At 39.5% G+C, this 23,754-nt stretch overlaps 1 protein-coding gene across 1 annotated transcript in view; it reads left to right on the plus strand.

Moving 5' to 3' along the window:
* Nucleotides 1-4,573: 4,573 nt before the first annotated feature.
* The window catches only part of LOC102796796 (transcription activator GLI2.L-like), a 91,299-nt gene continuing 72,118 nt past the window's right edge, over nucleotides 4,574-23,754 (plus strand). The window contains exons 1-2 of the mRNA XM_006800296.2: nucleotides 4,574-4,848; nucleotides 17,749-17,857. Of these exons, the coding sequence (XP_006800359.1) occupies nucleotides 17,758-17,857 (100 nt within the window). The 5' untranslated portion in view covers nucleotides 4,574-4,848; nucleotides 17,749-17,757. The remainder of the gene's footprint in view (nucleotides 4,849-17,748; nucleotides 17,858-23,754) is intronic.

Genomic DNA, 23,754 nt, shown 5'->3' on the forward strand with positions numbered 1-23,754 from the left:
TGTTGTGATTTGGTGCTACATGAATAAAACTGAATAAAATTGAATTGAATTAGGCCAGAAAGTAAAGTTAATATCGAGGCTTGAAGGAGACATCAGACTGAACAAGAGAGTAAGGAAAAGCAACAGTAGAACAGAGTGAGTGTCAGTAGGAAGGATATGGAAAACTAAGCACTGACCACACAACACTATCCTCATGAAATAAGGATAACAATGTCAACAGCGTCACTATGATCATGAACAATGAAAAAGCAGGTACAGTGTTACACAGGGAGTTAGCCCTGCTGTGTGCATTAATACTCTTTGTGAGTAAAACGAACAGTAAAGTATTTGGCTGAGTTTAAGATAACAGTGTGAAAAGTTATTTAGTGTTTAAGGCGTTGAACATACAGTGAAGCTTTCTAAGTATTTCTGAACATGAGCTGCAACCAACAAATTGTTTCTGGGACACTGAAATCTTCCCAGACTGTACTCTGTACCTGACAGACACCTCGCTACAAATGTAACCGCACATCAGGTCGCTCTTGCCTGCAGTGACTGTGATTGGCCTGTTCCGTTTCCTGACACACATTTCTGTTTTCTTCTATTGCCATTTTTCAAATGACCAGAAGACGTTGAATCAACTTGAACAGAGGAACACCAGCACCAACTAGTGTCTTGATGGTGAAATGACGAATGTGAGCCACTTGTAAGTTTCAAGAACAGATAAAAATCTCATAATTCTGCAAAGTCTGATGTAGGGCCCTCGGGGCCCCGTGGAAATAAACATGCTGGGTTTATCATGTTTACTTGTTATACGTTTTTACACATTAACACTTTTTAGTCAAAAAGCAATCTTTTTTTGTACCATTTACCCCAAAATGTGTTTAAATCTTACTGTTAAGTCTCTTCAGTTAAGTATGTTTCCAGTGTTTTTGATGTGAATGATTCTTGTACATTTTAACAAAAAGCAGATTAAAAAGAAAATGTGCTCATGATATATTTGGCATTGTTTTGTAAACTGTATTTGATGAAGCAGTTTTAATAACCAACCAAACATTTTGAAAGTTTTTCACCTCATTTTGTTTTTTTAATGTTTCCTATCGCCAAATGTTGTATGTTCATACATCTAAACACTTTGGGAGAGCCCCTTCAGTATAAATGTCCAAACCTGTCTAGACCTGTTTTTACACTTACAGCCAGTAAAGAGCAGAGATGATCGACACATCTCCAGTGAACAGTTACATGTTCAGAGGCTGATGGACTAAAGCTGTGAACTTTGCCTCCTCCATCCACTATGACGCACTTCACTTTAAATCCCAAAAAGTCAGATTTCTTCCTGCTCTGGGGACGAGCACAGGAACGTCTGTGGAAGTCATCAGGATCAGGTGTGGAGATGGGAGACGGATTTCTCACGCTCTACTTTAAACAAGAAAAGATATTCAATATTATTTTTGCTGTGAGGCAGGATTATCTCCATATGGAAGTGATACGAGTGATACATCACCTTTTTTTTAACCGTCACGATAGAACTGAGCTGCTTTATTTTCATTTAATTTGGTCGCACAGATGCAGTCGAGGATCAGACTGCAGATAGTCCAATTTTCTGCCAGGAGGTGACACCACATGTTTAACCCATCATAATTTATTATTTACAGTAATATGTATTATTATTAATATTATTATTATTAAAACTAGCAGTAGTAAATAAGTAACTGGAGAACCGTGTGGTTCTTATGAAACTGAAGTTCTCAACACTCACCAGCAGGTGGAGATAATTTGATGAAATACAAAAACATCTCTGCTTTCTCTGCTTTTTGTCAGGTCCTCACACCTGGCTGCAGAGTAATCTGAGTACAACAGCTGATGGATGTCTCATTTCCCAGGATGCATCTGGAGGACTGCGGAGGCTCATCAGTGGAGCTGTAATCAGTCAAGCTCAGGAGTTTCCTCAGTGGAAGAGTTTTTATCTTCCATATATACACATACAGAAGATATAAACTGCCATAAATAAAAAAATAAATGCATTTAAAAGAAAAAAAACATGAAATTCACCATAAATAATATTTTTAAATGGATGAAATTATAATGTATTATAAATGTATATTTTTATTTGACACAATTGTAATTTCTACTCTTTTTACTTTTGTTCTTGGTAATTTCTCTATTAATGCACTTACTGTTTACCTACTAAAATACGGATTTATCTACACGAAACATAAATAGGTAGACGTAGATAGATTCAGACATTTTAATTTATTATCAATTATAACTGATAAAATTTTCAGTCACTTTTATTTCTTCACTTTTTTCATTCACTAAATAACTGAAATGTATTTAAAATGATTAGAAACATGGCTTTATTTACATTATGTAAAAATATATTTCTGATTTGATCTGATTTCAGGCAGCAGATTTGGATTCATTTTTATTTAACATATTTAGTACTTAGTGTTGTAAGATGTAAAAATATTTATTCTGTTTTTACTTTAGTTCGGTGATAAACTGCAATAACGAGAGCTAAAGAATTGTGATTAGGTCATATCATGTCAATGGCTGAATGACAATAAAGTTGAGTCTAAGTCTGATCAAATGTCTGTAGACAAGAGTCGCCCAAAGTCATGCACAATCACATTTACCACATTTGGTGTACGGAAACACTCGCTTTAGCCTTTTATCATCAATGAACAATAAGCTGAAGGACAGAAACACCATGTATTCGCCTTGTGTTTGTTGTAGTCACACAGTTTGTCCACTGGGGGGCGCTGTCACAACACAAGTGTTGGTCACAGCATTTTGTAAAGATAAAATGAGTGTCCGTGAAGAACAATCATGTTGAAGGACACGTGAGGTTCATACTTGTCTGTTTAAGGTCCGATACCTCAGCGCCTCTGCTTTACTTCCTGTTTGCTGTGTGTCAGTCATTTATAAGATTAATTAATACACTTTAATTTTTGTCTTCTTTTTTTCTTCTCTCTTCTTCTGTCTTTGCAGAAATCTCCATGTAATCCAAACTGTCTGCATTACTCCTAACTTTATATATTTTTTCTATTAAAATGGTGTAAAACATGTAAGAATAATTGAATGTGTACTCTAATAATACTCAATACTATTAAAATCTTAAAAGAAAATACAAATTTGCGTTATGATTGCATTATAAACTAAAATACTATTAGTGTTGCTGTTATTCATATACAAAATACAGAATAGCAATAATGTTTAACAAATCAAACTGTGTGATTATAAAACACAGTACATCTTTAAAAGTAGTAATAATGATTATTAAACAAAATAAAAAGTGTACACATAAAACAATTAGAGCATCTGCTGGATAACAATACTAATACTACTATTAAGAGTAGCAATAAAATTAAATGTATAATAAAACTAGTACATAATAATTATAATAGTCATTATCAATAAAGTACTAAATACAAAAATAAAAATATAAATTCAATGTATAATTCCACAATAATAAACCACTGTTGTCATCATTATTAATATATGTACAACATAGATTTGTTGTTACTGTCATGCCTAAGATTAAAGTCAAAGTGATTTAACTTTAACTATATGATAATACAATAGTTTTATTTAATATTTCGGCGTCCTTCAATCAGAAAGTCATTTAAATTGATTAATTAAATAATTAATTAATTATTAATCAATACATTCATAATTATTTAATATCTGTGTGTCTTTGATATGAGAAGGTTATTTTATTTTATCTATGTTTATTTTTTTTTCTACTCCTTTACATTTGGCACGGAGCACATATACATTGACAATAAAGGGTAATTCTATTCTATTCTATTCTTCTATAATTATGTGTCTAACAAAGAGAAAGTCATTTCATTTATTTTGTTTATTTATTCACTACATTTTACTGTCTTCATGTTCGTGCGTCTGTTATGAGCGACACTCGTCGTGCAGTGGCAGGCAGCCACCGCCAGGTGTCAGTATCACTCTGAAATGCACCCGTGCGTGTTCTCCTTTCGCTTACTGCGCCATCAGAGGAAAACTAAGTTTAAGTAAAACTTTCAGTCAGGAGCCTGAGTCCAGCTTTGAGGACAGAACACACACACACACACACACACACACACACACACACACACACACACACAGTTAAATTAACGCAGGCAGTTTTTTTAATCCTTCCACGCTGTTTTCACAGAAACACTCGGAGTGTGTTTGAAATATGCACCTTCAAAAACTGAGATCGTGTTCGCAATCCTCATTTTTGCGGAGACGCGTTATGTGGCGCTTTTTTTTTGCGCCGAGTGGCTTTAAATAGGACACCTGCAAACACACACACACTCACACACAGATTTGCACTAATATTAAACATCAAACTGATGAACTAACGGGGTAAAGTGAGCCGGTAATGCCTCTGAGGTAACCTGAATCTCTCTGTTTCAGTCTGAATTATTGGGAAGTTCTGAGGTTGGCTTTGTGCGCGGAGTCAGAGTCACTCCTCTCCTCTGAGGTGATGAAGGAGAGACCCTCTCTCTGATGGGTCTGTCCGTCCCATCAGAGAGAGAGAGAGAGAGGAGAGAGAGAGGGGAGGGCGGTGAAGCCATCCAGAGTGACGCTCCGCAGCATCCCCGGACAGGAAAAAAAGTTCCTCCTCTCTTCCAAACTTTGGCGTGGAGAGCTGATCGGAGTCTTCCTCTGCTGCTCCGAGTCCCACTCAGGGTGTGCGCTCGGACATCTTTCTGCGGATACTTTTCCACCCGAGGCGCGCACTCCTCCGCGTGTCTGCGTGCACCGCACATGGATTTCAAGCTTTGTGGGTCTTAGATGAGACGAAAAGTTTGAGTGGAAGGACAGAAGGAGAGAGCAGAAGACTGAGGAGAAAGAGGAGAAGCTCGGGTGAGTCTCCGCTGGTCGGCCATGTGCTTACGGAAACATTAGAAACTCCGAGCAGAGCGCAGTCTGCAACTTTTAAATCAGTTTAAATAATTGAGTTTAAATATCACATTTGCTTCATTTCCTATCAGTTATATTTTTAAAATTAATTTCAGAGTATTTTTTTTACTTCAATTTGCTTTAAAAAAAAATCATCTGATTTTAATACTTGATCGTTTTCTGGCACAAGAGGAGGTAAGAAACGGGAGAAGAAGACACTTTGGGAGCTTTTATTCCAGGTGATGTTTGAAGGTTTGCAAGGAAGCAGGAATTCCAGGAATGTGCAACCTGATATTTAAGATGCTCTCCGAGCTTTTCCTTTACATTACCATACTGTCACTTTTTACAGCCTCAAAATCAGATGAATTTAAAAGATGTTGTGATGGAGGCTTCCTGAAGGCCTCAGACAAACATGAGGCGCGCTGACACCTCCTTTCCTCCCTCAGCTCCAGTCCACAGCAGATTTTTTTTTATTTGAATCCTGAAAGGCCGGTTGCATTAATTTGCATCAGAAAAAAAAGTTTTAGTGCATTTCCATTGTGCAGGATGAAGAGTTCCAGCAGTCAGGGAGGAGGAGGAGGAGGAGGAGGAAGGGGTGCAGAGATGGGAAAAAATAATGGGGGGCCCCCCTTTATTCAGGATGACATGGGCATGGGCGACGGCGGACGGGGACGTCCACTTTCATCCTGACTGAGGCTGGAAGAAGTGAAAGAGAAAACTGGGGGAAAACGAGGGATTCGGGAAGGAGGAGGGGGGGAGAAAAAGATTGAGGCGAGCGAGAGGGGGGGGAGAGAAACGCCCCGCTGTGAGGACTCAAAAGTCTCTTATCCCACAAAACAACAAGTCCGCAGCAATTACGCCGTGTGGCCCCGGGGCATCGCTCCTGGTGGGTTTCAGTGGGATGAAAAGCAGAGGAGGGGATTGGAGGGAGAGAAGCAGATTCACCGTTTAGCACAGAAAAAAACACACTGTGGACAACCTGACCTCTGTCCTAGGAAAGAGGGAGCCCCGAGAGCTGAAAAAAACACATTTGAGTGTTTAAAAGTGAAAAATGCCTGAAAAGAGGCTTTTTTAATTGTCTGAACACCAAACTAAACACACAGATTTACAGCTCCTGCTTGTTTCAGACACAGAAAAAAAAGTTCTTTCTCTTTTGAGAAAGGAAGCAAATCTTCCATCTTTGCATCCTCTATGATTTGGGCTTGAAACTTTTTGTTATTTTGAGCGAATATTTGCACCAGTTAGCAGCCATCTTCAAAACGCTCCGATTCTCAGCTGCTGCAGATGTTTCGCACCTGAATCAAAGGTCACGCTTTAAAGTGAGAACAACATCCAGATGTGTCGGTAAAGCCGTTCACTGATGAGTCGGGAGTTGTTGTTTTGTTCCAGGATAATATTTGCTGCTTTCCTTCTTCCTAAATGAGAGCAATCTGAGCAGGATTTTTTTTGGAGTGTGTTGGAAAAATAAAATCAGTGTGATGTGAATTAACTGAGATTAAAATGTTGAAAGTGCAGATAAATCAGCGACGCAATGATTGGTTTTTTTTGTAGGATTTAACGAGGGGCTAAAGGTGAAGATAAAGCCTGCTTCTCCTCCTGCTTCTCTCTGTCTCCTTTTGGGTTTCAGTCCAATTGAAACACTTCAGGAGTTTAAGGAAAAATAAATAAAGTCGTATAAAACCTAAAAACCGCAGAGGAACTCAAAGATTTTCCCATCTTTATTAATTAAAGCTGACGTGAAGCTCCGTCCGCTTCTTTGGTGCTTTGACTTCATGTTGAAGGACTGAAGCAGTTCGGGCTGAAAAGGAACCACTCTGATTCTCAGCTGTTTTAAACATCTGGATCTGTCGTTGAAGCTGAAATCTGTTTATTAACTGAAAGCGGTCAGCTTCTGTTTCACATATTTTTGCTAAAAGACCTGCTCTGTCATTTCTGCTGCATGAAAGCGGCACATGTTCAGGCTTTTTTGTGTCATTTTCCCCTGAAAACAGAAATCATTAAACAGATTCCAGCAGCTTCACCGACACGTCCCCAACGTTCAGATACAGCATGCTTTTGCGCAGTCGGAGATTTATTCCTCTGTGCTTTAGAGAAAAACAAAAGGACTCCTGAGAGCAGATTTCAAAAGACCGAAAAAGAAACCGAGAGAAGAGAAACATCACTTCCTTAGAAACTCTAATTAACCTGCACCTTCTTTCTGACCTAATAATCATTTCTACCCCTAATTTATCTGCAAATTTACTTAAAGTATTTGAACAGCCTTTCTTTCCCCCCAAAGTCCCTAAAACCTTCTGAGATTGTACAGATATTTGTATCATTTTCCCCTGAAAATCACTCCCTGACTCATCAATAAACAGCTTTACCTGCTTTTCTTGTCCCTTTAAGTTTATGGTGGCCTTTTCCCCATGAATAGGTCCACTTAGTTATCTTGATTCATCAGTCACATTAAACATTTAAAGTCAGAATGATGAAGAATCCGTGGACAGAGCTTCCTTTCAGTTTTTCCTTTCGGACCTGTTTGGTGGTTTTTAGGCTGCAAGGACTTTGGAGGACGCTGATTAAACAGTCTGATGAACAATTCAAACCTTTGGTTTTTCGTTTGTTTTCGTTGCAGAGAAGAACTTGTTTTGGATGTGATCAGCTTCGCTCATGTTTTCAATAACCAGAATTGGACAATGTTTGGGTTTTGGATCGTTGTTCAGAGAAAATAAAACATCTTTTCAGTCTCTGAGAACTTGTCTCAGGCAACAGTTAACCCTCGAAAGGTAAACTGTGCTCAGGTTTTAGTTTATCCTCCTCTGCTCACTCTCTCTGCTGGTTTTAAGTGGCTGTTTGCTTTCCAGCGGGTCAAACGGGGGTAGGATTATTCAGCCGCTCGTGGGGACAAGCTGCAGGAATAAAGAGTCTCTCAGTCGCTCTCAGATCTACAAACATTGACTCTGAAGCTCGCCCCGCTGCTCCTACACGACACGAGAAAACTTCCTCCAACAGAGGAAATGCAGCCGTCACAGAACGTGTTGACAGCACGCACATGTAGAAAAACACTTGGAGGACCGGCAGAAATCAAAGGTCGCCGTGGTCCGCCGGGGGCCTGTAGTTCCTCCTCTTTGCTTTTCAGGATCAGCTTTGATGCTTCTTTTAATTAACTCCTGCAGGGACGGCGAGCTGATCTGAAGGGCGGATGTGAAGGATGCTCCTCGCTGCGCGGATAGACACCCGCCATGACGCGCTGACACGTTAAGGAAACGCTGCATCCTTCCTAGCCTTAAAACAAGCTCTGAAAAGCTGCCAAACTACATCAGCTGACAGAAAAAAACACTTTCTTTTAAATACTTCTCCAACTTCTTTAACACATGGCGTCCCCGCAGGGCTTCTGGGATTCTTTAGCAATCAGTCACCCCTCAGTAGCGTTTGTACGTGATTGCCGACCCCCCCAGACACGCCCAAAACTCTGAGACAGGAACCTGTGAGGGGTCGGGGATAGACTTCATCTCCCAGGAGGCTGTGCAGGTATCAGCTCTGCTCTGACCAAGCGACCAAAAAACTCCTCTCAGGATGATGCCTGGTCCACATTCACTAAAGGCCCATTAGCTCTGAATAGATAAAAACTGATGAACTTTCCTATTTACTAATCATGTCTACTACGCAGCAAAAGCATCAGAAGGAGGTGTCGATTGAAACTCTTTGGGGAGAGCACTAAACATGCAGCACTTTGCACACTTTGCACCGCTACCACATCAAACTCCAAACTGTGCAGTCGACACCATTTTAAAGGTCTTAAAGTTTGCAAATGTTGTCATTCAGCTTGTAGGATGGCAGTGATGTGCACCTTTACCTGGCATATAAACTCAACAGCTCATCCTCGGTCATTGGTTCAGCAGGAGCCGATTAAAAAGGCATTCACCCAACTACTTCTAGTTCTTCTTTAACACCGATACTTTGGATTCAGGTGCTTTTCAGTATATTGAGTAGAAAAGCGCTATGTGAGAACCAGTTCATTTACCATATGATTAAGCTTTAATTCTTGCTGTGGGAAGGACACTTCTTATGTGTGTTATCACATCAGGCTTGACTTAAAGCAGCTTTCCTAACAAATACATAAAATAATAAGAATCTACTGAATCTGAATTTACTGTATTAGGAAACAAAAATTAATGATTCTGGGGACACAGAAGTGACAGAAAGCAAAACATACAAAATATGAGACGCGCTTATGAGGAGCAGAAGATTCATCGGTGTTGTAGCCGTTTACTGTTAGCTTGTCACTTCCACAGCTCAGCTTATTGTCTCCCCAAAAACGGTTGTGTTGTGTTTTGTTAGGTTTGCTGCACTTTTCTGATGGCTGGTGTTTTCTTAAGCTGCAGTGCGTTACTTTCTCCTGGCACTGTGAGGACACCTCCTCACACACAGAGTGCAAAAGTTAGACACTAGAAAAGTCAAATAAGAATAATCAAGTTGTCAAAAACATGTTATGTTACTGTTAGTGAAAGTAAACCTGACCAACAAAAGTTAAACCAAGCGTAAGGAGAGAGAAGCTGACAGGAAAACCATCATCATCATTAGCGTCGTCGTCTGAGTTTACTTTAAGCCTGCCATGACCACTGCTAACATGTAATATGTGCCTTTTAAAGATGCAGCAAAAGAGAAAATTATGTACATGAATAACCTTTTCCTGCTGTGATCTTTGTGGACATAAATCTGAAAGTTCATGTGGGTCAAAAGTTGCCTTCATAACACTTAAATAATTCAACTGTGAAGACTTTTCTCCTTTTTGGGAAAAACACACTGAATTTGTTTAATCTGATTGGATTTACACTTCCACTTTTTTTTAATTTAATAAAAAACATCTTTATGAAGTGAGAAGCATCCACACACAAAATGTGTTCTTGTCTGAAGTTCACTGGATCCTTTTTAACATCCTGTCCTCCAGCTCTATTGCAGGTTGCTCTGGTCACACAGCAGTTTCCTCGCTATAATGTCACAGTATTGAACAGTTACTACTTCTAACACTAACTCTAAGAATAAAAATGTAAGAATGCAGTTTGAAAGAGTTCAGTAACAACATCTAGAGTCAAAATAAGGGTGCTGTTTCCATCAGTAGTATTTATTTATTTGGTTGGGTTGTCAACCTCAACATGACCGTATATGGACAAATAGTCAGAAAGAGCATTCGAGGATGAGGTGGGGATGGGTGTGGGTTGCAAAGCAGCTTGCAGATGCACAGACACTCGCTCAGCTTATAAGATAAGATAAGTTAAAAAAAAAAGGTGAATGATGTAAAAACTACTCAAAAAAAAGGAGCTCAGTGAAATAAAACATGAAGTAAAAAATCAAATAAAGGAGCTCAATGAGTAAAAATGTAATTAAAATAAATAACTGCTCATTCAAAACAGCAAAAACAGACTTATTCAGACTCTAGTCAATAAAGAAATTATGATTCATCATTCAGTCTATGAGGCCGTTAGTTTGATGTAAATCTGTACTGCTGTAATATGTACTGCTGTAATATCCAATAATATACCAAATCTTTGTTTGGTGTAGATAATGTAACTGTTATATTAGTTATTTATTGAGCTGTGCAGCAATTGTGTGTCACTATGGAAAATACTAGACCTGTTCCAGAATCACCAAAGTTTAGGATTTACTTTAGATCCACCCAGGCAGCGAGGAGGAAGTCTGCGGTCCAAAGTGAGGCTGTAAAACAGCAAGAGGCCGGGCTGTAGACGGACCATTTGGCTGGGGGTCAGGGATCAAAGCGATCGGTCAGCGTGGACTCGCACGCTCAGGCGGTCCTTCAGAGTGTAACCTAATAAAAAAAGAGGCAGAGAAGAAGGAGAAGGGAGACACTTTAGGTGTTTTACTCACGGTAACGGGATTAAGTGTCAGGAATCAAACCTGAAACACATGCAGGACTCAAGTAAACTGTGACTTGATCCAGTAATTTACCAAAACATTAGGGACACAGCATTATTTTAAGCTGTGAATCATGCAAAGCTATTCAGTGGATCTATTCTGCAAATGAGCAGAATAGATCCACTGTAAGGCAGAGCTGATAGATAATCCCTGCTTTGGAGACAGCTGCGTTACAGACACTTGAATTAGAACCAAAACTATCAAACAGGATATTTGAGCATTTGTTTTTCAACTTTGATGTTTAATGTTTTTGGTATTACAATTAAAAATTAAAATTTCAGTTAATGTCAGCTGGAAGTGTCTGACCCTTTAAAATCCAGATTAATCAATTAAACGTAAGCTCTGCTTCTTTATTGAAATGAACCCAAATACATTCAATAACATTAAAACTGAAACTACAAATTCTCACACAGTACAAGCTGAAAGAAATATCTTCCTGATTAATCATCTAATTGATAAAGTAAATAACACATTAACCCTGTTTACGCGTTTCATTTTCACTTCTGTGTCTGAGATGACTGGGTGAGTTTTGTTATTATTGAATTATTGAGGAGATTTAGAAGACTAAAAATAAATAATAAAGAATTTCAAACAAAACAGGTAAGGAGAATACAAAACACCAGTCAGATATCACAAAGCTCTACTGTCAAAAAACACAGATTAAAAATAATTCATCCATTTTTATTTATTAAAAATATAGTATATTAAAATACAATTTTGAGTAAGATTAAAAAAATAATTTCAAACTTGTGTTCTATAATATTCTTGTGTTATAAGTAAAACTAAATTATGGTTTAGTTAAGATAAACTGTTAGAATTAGAAAATCTATAAATATTTAAATTTGTATCAAATTGTAATAAAATATTATTATGATGTAAATAATGAAATGGCAGTTTGTATTTATTTATAATAAATAAGCATTTTAATAAAAATGCCACAAAAAAAGAAAAAGGTAACAAAACATGGGGACTTCTTGGTAAATGACTTTAAAAATTCTGGTTAAATGTCTCTAAAGTTTTATTTTGAGATTTTAATTGGTAGCTTTACTTAAAAGGTTTTATTATGTGTTTTTCTGCTTTTTCTTGTTTCGTAACAGAAAATGTCGAATTAAAAAAACATGGAAAAGTTTATACGATCAGGTGATTTTAATGCATGATAAGTTTTAACATCACAACATGAGTACATTTTCTCAGGTACAGGCCCTCGTAGTGATGGGTTCAAATTTGATGCTTTTTAATTTCCAGCATTCTTCAACAGTAGTACAGGAAATGGAAATGTTTTAAATTTAATGGTTGACAAACACATTTAGGCTCTATAAAGAAACTAAAACCAAACTAATTTCACTGCAGTAACGCTGAGCAGAAAGTTCAGAGAGAGCGTTTTTGTCAAACTTTCAGTGCTCATATCACCATGTGGCACAGGCGGCTGGTCCAAACACCTGGTTGTAGTATATGAAACATGTCCTTCTTGGTGTATATGTATGATTTTTTTTTTGTACCTATTTAAAACATTTTCTTTCAGGTAAAATGTGGGTTTTATTTCCAGCTTTGAAATAACATGAGTGCTCTGAATTCCTACGAGCCTCACAGAAAGCTCTGAGCCGCCTCAAAAACAACATAAAAGTGAGGTCAGGGCATGGCATGGCACTCAGGTGGGAGGCATCCATTCATCCCGCCGTGCCGCTTTCTCCTCTGAACTCGGCCGCCACATCTGTTTGCTGTTGGCGAGGGCAGGAGGAGATCAGCCACAGGATATTGAACATCCTCCTCTGAGGGGAATCTCACGGAGAAACATCCAGCCTGGCTGATGGTCCGAGTCTGTTTACCATCAGCTGAGGGACAAATGGAGGCCTCGCGGGGGACGTTTCCTCGGTATAAATCCAAATGTCACCGTTAGCCTCTGTTTGTGCTTTCACACAGTAAACAACCACCCCTTCTATTTATTTTATTTTAGACTTGCCACCGATCCCGGCTTCTTTTACGGGATAGCTATTATTCAAGGGAGAATAGGTGTAGGCCCCAGCCATAAATTCCAGCAAGTGGCCCTTGGAAAAGGGGGTACCGCTCCGAGGAATTGACTGCGTGCTCTGTGATTTTACTCCACTGCGCTGTGACCTTTTGAGTCGAGACAGAGTCATTTGTTTGCCTGACAAGAGCTGCTCTAATAATTCAGGCAGACGCTGGCTGATGAGCCAAACTGTACTCGAGTACACCTAGAAAGGAGAGGCATTTGTTTCCCGGACGCAGGGAATACCCTTCCACCGCAGGCCCTTTGATTTCTAGAAGTCGTGGCCCTCCACAGGAGGAAGATATATCCTGTGTGTCAGCGGCTGTTAGTTAATTTACACAGTGGCAAAGGTGTTTCTCTGAGGTGACTTGCTTTGAAATTTCAGAGTGGAGGCAAGCACAGAAAGAAAAAAAAAACACAGGTTGTGCAGACTGTGCATGATTGCACAGTTAAAAACTGTACGTTTTCGACCAGGAAAGCCATAAAAATTAAAGTCAGATGTGTTAGTTAAACAAACTGCTGTGTTTGTGATTTAAAGTGAAGGGAAAAGGATGACTTGACAGGATAAACAGCCGCTGATTTCCTCACAATGACTCTGCAGAAATTGGGGGAGGGACGCTCTGAAGCTGTTGTTCCGTTAAATAACCCCATTGCAAGTCTCTCTTTCTGGGCTTTTCCACTCAAATGAATCATTGTGAGGTTTTTGAAAGGACCGACAGACAACAGTGGGAGGCCACGCTTAATTACCTCACTGACTGAACTGTTGACTTGCTAACGTGGTTGTTAGATACTCCCACGAGTAAATTCACTGATGCTTTTGCTCACTGCCATGCTCGCCATTTAATTTTCACCATAGTTTACTTTGTAGACTTTTTGAGGAATTAAAAAAACATATGTGACCTCCAGCTACACAACAGAAATCGTGCTAGATAACGTTATTAGCTAACTTTACTAGCTATAAGTTATTAGCTAGTAAAGCAAGTCAAGTTAATCGTATGTCTTTAGAGCTACAGAGAAAAATGGTAGGGTGCAAGCTCATCTTTTATCAAGAAAATTAGTGCTTTGGCAGTTCTTCAGCACTTCTTAGCCAATAAATAGCCAGCATCACCTGATGACTCCATCATGTCATCCAAATATGGCCACTTTTGCATTTACTGATACTACTAAGCTAACAAGAGATAGACGAGATATAAAAATTGAATGGAAAAAACGGATTTTGGTTAAAGTTTAGTGAGTGAAATTTTGGTATTTTATTAATCTGTCATTCAACACCAATTAGCAAACAAAGCTAGCAAGCATTAGCTGATAACGTCCCTTTTTTCCTAATATGGTCACTTTTGCAACTTGTGTCACTATGAAACAAACTAATTGTATCTTTGGAACTGCGCAGTTCACTTAAGGTTTTATTAAGTGAAATTTGAATAAGTTATTAGTCTGATGCTCACAATTAATTACCAGGTATATTTGTTTTACCAATCAAGTTAGGTGGTGTTAGCTGGTGACTGACAGACTAATGCGTTGAATCTATACTGTAGGGACATTGTTAGCCCTCCTAAAACCCTACAGTGTTACATAGATCTAGGTTAACCCGAGATGCACGCCCCTGAAAGTGTAACTACACCTCAGGTTGGCGCAGCCTACAACTACCATGCTGTCAGTTCCTCTTATGCATTTCTATTTCCTTTTTTCCTTTCCTTTTTTTGTTGAAAATTCTGAATCATGTTAGAAGTTTACATCATAAAATTAATTAACTGTCATATTTGTAAGTTTAGCAATTGGTATTTCTGCCTTTGTGTCTTTACAACAATTTCCCAAATAATTAATCCCCTTTTTAGGCCAAGAACTGTGACTCTTAGAGACTAATGTTTTCTGAGAGGCCTACACAGCTAAATGTGTGAACAGTAAATGTTAAGCTTGACTAATAATGATTTGCGAGGACACATCAGAGGGCTGTAGGCGTGAAAGGCTGCCATTACGTGCCTCATTTATCACCTCAACTAAAAAAGGTTTGTGTGTGGCGAGGAGCTTCCCATGAGGCTCCACTGCTGTCCTCTCACACCTGTTACACTGATTCATCCTGAAGACAGCAGGCACACCTGTCAGTCAGACTCCCTGCTTTTTCACTAGAGGCAGTAAATTGACTTTTGGTCACTGACAAACTCAGTGAACTGAAGGTTTATCAAAGTCTGCAACCTACAGCAGCCAGATTGTTGTTGGAGCCAAAAGGTCAGAGGTCTGTCTTCTGAAACTGCCACTAAATCATTAAAAAGATACAGAAGACATTATACATGGGGCAGGACCAAAGACTCTATTAAGGACCAAATCTGCACATGTCAGTTTAACATGTAAAAACATTAGGGTTTTCAGAAAATGTACTTTAGTGGAAATAATCAGAATCAGAATACTTTATTAATCCCTCAAGAAATTATGTGGGTTACAGTTGCTCCAAAACAGTAACAGAACTGCAATGCAATACTGCAATACTGCAATACTGCAATGTAAAAAGTGTACAAGCAAAAGACTTAAAACAACTTACAGTATATACATTTAATGATAAAGTTATTCTTATTACCATTTTTATTTATTAGCAGTGCATTTTAGCACTGAAAAAAATCAACAATTTTAAGTTGTCAGAAAAACATTATGAACTTGAAAAATTAAGCTGAGAGAATTTTTAATTGGTTTCTTTACACGACTTTCAGTCAATTCTTGATATGTAGACTCTTTTTTTCTTAAAAAAAACTGAATTAATCCAAAGATTTGTTGTGGTTTTGATGCAAGCTAGTCCTGAACTAGCATTTCTACTGTGATACGATTTTGCTAATAAAATAAGCAAATATACTAATATTAATAAGCAATATCATTTAGCCAGCTAACTGTCAGTCAGCCTCACCAGTCTAGCGATGTTTAGTGCATAACATCATCTGATAAAGTAATTTAACTTATATTGCTTATATTGTTTTATATTAAAAGACCAAAAAATGTTATTTTAGAACGATATACCAGTATAGTACTAACTGATTGCCTGTTTTGGCTCTTGTTGAGTAGGTGGCATGTGGCAAACTCTTATCAGGTTTCTAAATTTATAAACAACTTAAATGATCAGATGTCTGTGTAATTAATTTACACTGACCCTCTTTTGTGTCATGTAAATCGCTTGCTATCCGTATTTTCATCTTTAAATGCATGGGATTGTTGCCAGTGGTGCCCATTGTTTGACACCAGATTTACTTCTGCTGGTTTTGGATCCAGTCCAATCTGATCTGCCAGGCTTACTAAAGAAACAGAAGGAGGAAATCAGGTTCCCAGATGTTTAGTTTTTTCCTCCTTAAAGGAAAATCCCAGTCACACTATAGAAGCTGAATTAAGAGTCCTCTTCATCTCCATCTCAACTTTGAAGATAAAGTTGTATTGTTCCAACTTTTTAAACCACGCAGCAGCTCTGAATAGCCGTGGTGGAAAGGTCAGTAGTCAAATAAACTTTGATGACATGCGAGCTAAGACCCCCACCTCCTTATCCTCTGACCCCTTTAACCCACAAACTGACCCCCATGGTGACCCCCGAGTCCCCCCCTCCCTGCGGCAGTGGAGCAGATTGAGTCGTGAATAGCGGGAGTTTGCGAGAAGACAAAAATCTCGTGAAGTGAGCTGCTGCTCATCGTAAAATCCTCTGACATGTTTGCTTGGTGCTCTGTGAGATTATCTCACCCCTTCGTGGGTGACTAACGAATGGTGCTTGGCTTTGAGCCAATCACAGCACCAAGTGGAACCAGCTGATGGTTTATGTTCAGATTTTATAGCAGCACCTTCATTCACAGATCATTCACAACTTTTTCTTCTTCAAGGAAATATTTGATGATATTTCCCCAAATTCACGAAACTATAGATGATATAGTGAGCTTTGATTTGTGTATTACGATCACTTCTTGCAGTCCAACACAGTTTAATTCCAACTACGGGTTAAGACAGCGGTCCCCAACCTTTTTTGTGCCACGGACCGGTTTATGCCCGACAATATTTTCATGGACCGGCCTTTAAGGTGTCGCGAATAAATACAACAAAATAAAACTAGTACAGTACGGTACAGAAAAAAAGAAGATTTATTCATAACACACGTGAAAAGACCCAGGAAAACCGAGTAAACGATAAAAATGATAACAAAATAACGCTGAAAACCGATAAAAACCCTGAAAACCATACATTTCACACCTGAGCCTCAACTCTCGCGGCCCGGTACCAAACGACTCACGGACCGGTACCGGTCCGAGGCCCGGGGGTTGGGGACCGCTGGGTTAAGAGACTCAGTGAAGAGTCAGAAGTCAAAGAACTGTATTGTTTGACTGACGCATTTCGGCGTACAGCCCTGTCAGGGTCATCGATCGAGGTCCATAAGTTACAGTGTGTTGGCTGCACAGTGCATTTGTGCACTTGCCCCCCTCAGAGTAATTTTTTCCATATAATTATAAATTTACTGTCCAACCAGGATGCTGGCAAAGCTTTAAGGTGCTGAAAAAACATCTTCAGAGATTAAGAGTCCAGAGTTTTTTGAATGGGTTATCTTTCAAATAATATCTTATATGTCGATTTATGCTGATTTTAAAGTGAAATTTCTGCTTGGAGGTGGAAACTTCATAAAAAAAAGAGGTTGATATTAACAGAACCATAACAGAACTTGGTTATGTTGGTCGATGTAAAGAGGTTAACTTGTTAGACATGTATTAAAACTACTTTAAAAGATTTATTTAATATAGCTGCTGTTCCATTTTGAGGTCTTGGCCTAAAAAGGCTCTCTTTGGGTATTTTTCAGGAACCTCTAAGTACTCTTAAGTGCTTCCAGAGTGTTTGTGGAGTGTCCTCTTCCGGGCCTAAATGAACACTTTCTTTCGAGTGTGCTCAACTTGGTCGGCTCTAACACCTCTTTTTGTCTCCTCTTGCTTTTGCAGCTCTCGACCATGGAGACTTCACCACAGAGAGCCACAGATAAAAAAGACAAAATGGACGGTAGCGGATTCACCGACCTCCCAAAGAAACCCTCACCCTCAGAGACCAGAGGTAAGGCACTTCTTAAAACTTTCTCCTTAAACCAGTGACTGAATTTGAGTTTGGAGCCCGGCATCAGGCCTCGCCACGCTGTGAACCGAGGTCTCCCAAGTGTTCAGCCAGGGGGCAAAGAGGGGAGCAAACCAAGTGATGAAATATACATTTCAAAGACAAGGCGCCAACTAGGGAGCTGATGCTCGTGGCTCTCCTTAGATACCAGCAGCAGTCAGAGGTGACTTACAGTAGATGTCTGATAGGAATCCTAAGTAGACAATGCTCAGATGAGCATCATTAATGGGCATGAAGGCCCAGTGTCTACAGTCAAGGAGTGTGGCACCATTTGTAAACGCTGATGAGTGGATAACAAGAGAGGTGGTGGTTGGTGGGGAGGGGGTGCTGGGGCAGGTGAATGTTTGTGTTGTTGAACTAAATGAAGAGTAGCACCGATGCTGTCTCACAAGGGAGGGACAGACAGAAAGAGAGAACCCATGTTTTAAAGATGTCAGCGAACGTGTGATGAAAGCTTGGCATAATGAGGCTCAAAGACCTTGTTCTTACCTCCAGAGTATAAAGGCAAAAAAAAAAAAAGTGGAGCTGACGACACGGAGCTTCAGAGATCGACAGAGATGCAAGCCGATGGGCTGGCTTTGAAATGCAAATTAAACGTGTGATTTAGTGACATTTTTACTCATTCATGAAGGACTTGGTGGCCTGCCATTATAAAGAAACACTCATTAACTGGTAAAGAGGTGACAAAGCTGGCAACGCGGCCCAAAAGTCAGCACCTTGCCAAATCACAAAGGATTTTCTGGTTAGTACAACTTGTATTTTGTCTAGTTTTATTGGATATTATAACTCGGTGTGTTGTTTGAATAGAGACGTAGAGGAAATGGAGTTGGTTTCCTATCATTTTCCAACAGTTAATCTTTAATAATTCAATGAAGAATCCAGCAAGTGTTTAACCTGCCTGTGCCTTACCTTTCACAGTGTTTTTGCAACTGTATGGACTCAGAAAATGGGCTTTATTTGTACTCATGTGATTATCAGGGATAATTTGATGAAATTAATAATAATGATTAGTTAAACCAGTTTAAACCACAAATCAGAGGTCAAACTGAAAGCCTTGGTCACACCAACATTATTGCAGCGAATGCGGGTTAAACTACAAACTAAAACTAAGCACAAAGCCTTTTGTGCAAGTTTGTTCTATCAGGAAACTCGACAGTAAGTTAATTGTTGTGTTTGTATTGTATTACTTATTTCGTACGTCTTATATTTTAACACAACACAACCTAAAACTGGATGGGGTCAAGAGGTAGAGGAGGCTGTCCGGTAATCGTATTTTGAAGGATGGTGGTTCGATCCCCAACTTCTCTGTGCGTGTTAAAGTATCTTTGGGCAAAATACTGAACCTCGAGTTGCTCCTGTCTGAGTGACTATTAGGTCCTGAGTGACATCTGGAAATATTTACTGAGGTCATAATTAATGTGAGAAGTAGGCTCACGTTCCTATAGACGTCTAATAATGAGACTTCTGTTTGCAGTCACATCCTGTTGGATGAAAGCAGGATCACTGCACTTCACTTTTGTCATTTAAAATATAATGTGGATCTGCTAATAACTCATAAACCACAGTCTATGCTCAGTCTGTATTAATGTGTACAGGTCTCTGCAGGAGGACTGGATATGAGCAAAGATGAGTGAGTTAGGATGAAGTGATAGCTGGACAGTTTTACTAGCCAGATTGTTTTTGTTTTTTTTGTTTGTTTGTTTGTTTTTTGGGGGGCGGGGGGGGGGTGTTTTCCCATTAATGCATAAAATCAATCAATATTTTAATTTTAATTATATTTATATAAAATTATTCAGCCTTGTTACAGTTCCACTTTGCTAACTTTATTTTTGAGCTTAAAGTAACTGAGATTTGCAGAGACTCAATTATTACCTCAAATCTTGGTTTAACTGGTCATAGAAACGTGAGCCATTTTACCCAGACTCTATAAAACAGATTGAATGAGTTAGTATAACTACAGGTTTAGATATGAAATTGTAAATCTTTTGGCTGCTCGAATTGGGGGGTCTCTACTCTCACCTCCACACTCCTGCCTTTCCTTCTCTCTCGCTATCTCCTAACATGCCTCTCCCCTCTCCTCTTCCTCTGTCCTCGACCAATAGTAGTACAGTTTCCAACCTCCAACAGCAGCAGAGGCAGTTGTTAACTGAATCAGCTTATACTGGCGTTCAACTTCATCTTATAAGACAAGCCATTTTATCTCATCTTTAAGGTCCAACTCCCTAAAAACCTGCTTTCTTCTGACTGGCTGACTACAGAAGTAAAAATAACAATGGTTACTTTTAGATACATGTATCTGCTTTTCTGAAGCTTCAGTGATGTTTAATCCAACGTTGTATTAATGACAGAAAATAAGGAAAAGAAGAAGATAAAATTGTGTGAGTACCTTCAGCTGAGCCACATTTAAACTACATGAACCACCTGCTGAGGTATTTTCATGATGAATGTCTCGTGAAGTGACATGAGAGGCAGAAAGAGATGCATGTTTTAAAGATGTCAGTGAACGTGTGATGAAAGCTCTCGATAATGAGGTTAAAAGACCTTGTTCTTACCGCCAGTGTATAAAAGGGATGAAAAAAAAGGCCTGGTGGAGCAGCTCTGACGTGGATGCAGAGTGGGCCGCGTTTGAAATGTAAATACAGCCAGTGATTTGGTGACAGTTCTTCTCTTTATTAATGGAGAACTTGGTGGCCTGCCACAATGATGAAGAAATACAGCTTTAATTGTTCATATGAGACTACATGTTGGGTTCAAGTGAATGGCACTCCATTTCTGGATGTGGACTTCTTTAATATTTTAATAAAATCACACGCTTTCTTCTTATGGCCAACACTTGGACACACATTTTTGCACACTGGGTATACCCTTAGCCTATTCTTTCAACATGTAGGGTAGGCATCTGGGCACTTAAGGAAACGTACTCTTGGACTTTCACCCAGGAGACTGGGGATCGTACTGCATGTCAGACCCAGAAACTGAAAGTAAAAACATGAACATAGCCACTGTGACATTACTGCTTTTTTAAAGCATATTTGATGAAAGACTGCAGTTCTCAGCGAGTTCCCAGCTAACAGTACCTAGCTTAGTTGGCAGTTCATTATCCCATAAATAAAACTACAATGATAATCTATAATTCCAATATGTCCAGATTTTAACTGTGGACTGTGAGTATAAAAACAGGACATTTCTGATACATGGCGATTCATCTAAAGTGAAAAAAACAACAACTAGGAGCTTTTACCAACCACAAAAATCACCACTTGAAGCGGTTGCCGTCAACCATCAGTCGTAAGAGGAAAGGTGAATAGTTGCTGCACCAGAAACCTCTTTACAATTGCTAGCGCGGATGCTGTGCCAGCCTGTAGTTTGCAAACATAACAAGTTGAACATTTTGTGTTCCACTTTTCAGTTTCATTACAACTCAGAGACCAGTTGCCAAATGTTTCTAGACAAGTTGACATCTTCTGTGCAAACTATAGCAACCGTAACAATCTACTACCGACAGAAGCAAATAGTGCCGCACCGTATCCCTCTTTGGAATCAATTTCAGCATGTGACTGCTAGCAACCTCTCTCCAACCGATTCAGGAAAAAAAAAACATTTTTCACTCATGACCAGTGGTTGCCAGATAGTTGCGAATTGATCTCTAGGCCTGTGTGACTGAGGTCATTATTATTTTGTTGACATTTACAACAAAAACGACATCACATCTACTGGTGCAAGCTCCAATTTGATTTTAGTCACCTCCAGCATTTTGCTGTTGCCACAAAAGCACCATAAGAATAGAATAGAATAGAATAGAATAGAATAGAATAGAATCGAGTACACTTGCTCATTATTGTCATTGTAAATGTACAACAGAATGGTAACTGCAAGTATAAATGGATGTGGCTGTGTAATGACATCAACACTGGTGCTCAAAGCAATGGGGTCTTAAGAAAGCTGTAAAACTCAAGATAATTCATTGTTAATGAGAAAAGCCAAATTTATGTCCTATTTCTTTGCATTTTTAATTTTTTAGAGCCACCCACTGAGCCAGATTAGACCCTGGGTGTATTTGACATCCCTGCTCTAAAGTCTCTTTTGATTATTATTATTTTTTGTTCAAAGATCTGTCAGATTAAAGTCTTAAATAGAGAAAAGCGATTGACTTTGAGTCTTTGAGAAAGATTACTGGTACAGCTGCAGTTTGCTGCAGAAAAATGAAAGAGAAGCTCCATTTTTCATCCAGAATAAGCCCGCTTTGCATGAACTCCTCTGACCCTCAACACAGCTTCAGCTGAACTTTAATAAGCCTGCACTGTTGTATATTTATATGTAGCCATTTTTAATCTTCTTCCTACCTAAAATAAAACGTCTCTCCATAACTCTTCCTCCCTATCAGCCTCGTGTTTTAATCTTAAATAAACAAGAAGCTTCGATTCTCCAGCCCGCTGCCCGTCTCCACCAATCAGATATCCAGCCTCGGTGCTAAAAACCACAACCGTCTGCCACTGCGTCGGGACAGAGCAATTACTTATCGTGGTAATATGCATTATTATTCCTGTTGCCAGCTCCTGATAAGTCAATATGCAGCATGAGAGGGAGGCAGATGAGCCGAGGTCCTTGAACCTGAGAGCGTATTTCCAAACAAAGCTGGGAAAAGTGGAGGATATACGGCTGCTGTTCGGCGTCTTTTATTGGCAGCATATGCTTTACTGCTGTCTGCAGCATTCCTGTCACCTAAGTCATGCCCACCTCTGAGCCTCGGCTCCATAACAGCCCGCCCTGCTTTATATTCCCGTCCCGCGTTATTTATTTAGAACAATTTCCTCTCTATCAAAGGACATGGCTAATGCCGAGTTTTAATATGTTATTTACACATAAAAACAAGCTATTTACAGCCGCGTACGGGTGCAGAAGGGAGGAAAATGAATGGGCCCCCGCGCTCCCTCTCCGATCTGTTATATCACAGTTTAACAATCTGGATTGCTAATAGAACCATTTATCATGGAGCGGTCATTTATTTTACGTGAGCAGCCCGGGTCCCGTTCCCAGAGGCCTATGGAAATGGGGTGCGCATATAATGAAGCTCAAGTGAGAGTCACTTTGTTTAAAAAGTGGGGACGCCACGCTCCGAGTCAATTAGGATGGACCCAGGTGCTCCAGACGCTCCTATCTGCTCCGTTTGATGATCCGCCCTACCCCCTCGCCTTCCCTTTCAGGAGATTTTTTTTTTAGAGTGAAACATAAAATAAAACTCTGGCATGGCGGCTCCTGGACCAAAGTTTGCTGTCATTTACCAACACTCGGCCCCAGCAGCGGGGTTTTAAATAAATTAAAAAAAATCTGAACTCCCCTCTCCTCGCCTGGCCGAGCCCGAGGCTCTGCTGCCCAGTTAATAGATTCAAATGAGTGCTTGTATTTCCTTTGACAGCACGCATCTGTCTGCTCATACAGGCCGGGCCACGGCACGCAGATTTACGCCAACTCTGGGACCTCTATGATTTCAGGCCCATTCTCATAACTGGAGGTATTTAGAGGGGGAAATATTACTGAGAAATGTGCGAAAATGACAAAGAAGCCACCAAGCTTTTATTGATGTATGTGTCAGTTTGTAGACGCGGGCCTCGGAGGATTAAAGTCGCCCCGGATTAGGAGTAAAATCCCCCCCGCCTGTTTATATACATATATGTTCAGAGACATTTTATGAAGGCTGAGCTGAAATGTGATTTTGTTAAATTTAGAGTTATTGCCTTTTTTCAGGTAGTCGAGGAAACACATTAAAGGCACACTTGATCCATAAAGGCTCCCATACTACCTGAAAGTCATCCAGTCTGGCCAGTTTGTGAATATAAACT

This window comes from Neolamprologus brichardi, chromosome 23 (genome assembly GCF_056152115.1).
Source record: "Neolamprologus brichardi isolate AB-2024 chromosome 23, ASM5615211v1, whole genome shotgun sequence".
In the NCBI taxonomy this organism is placed as follows: Eukaryota; Metazoa; Chordata; class Actinopteri; order Cichliformes; family Cichlidae; genus Neolamprologus; species Neolamprologus brichardi.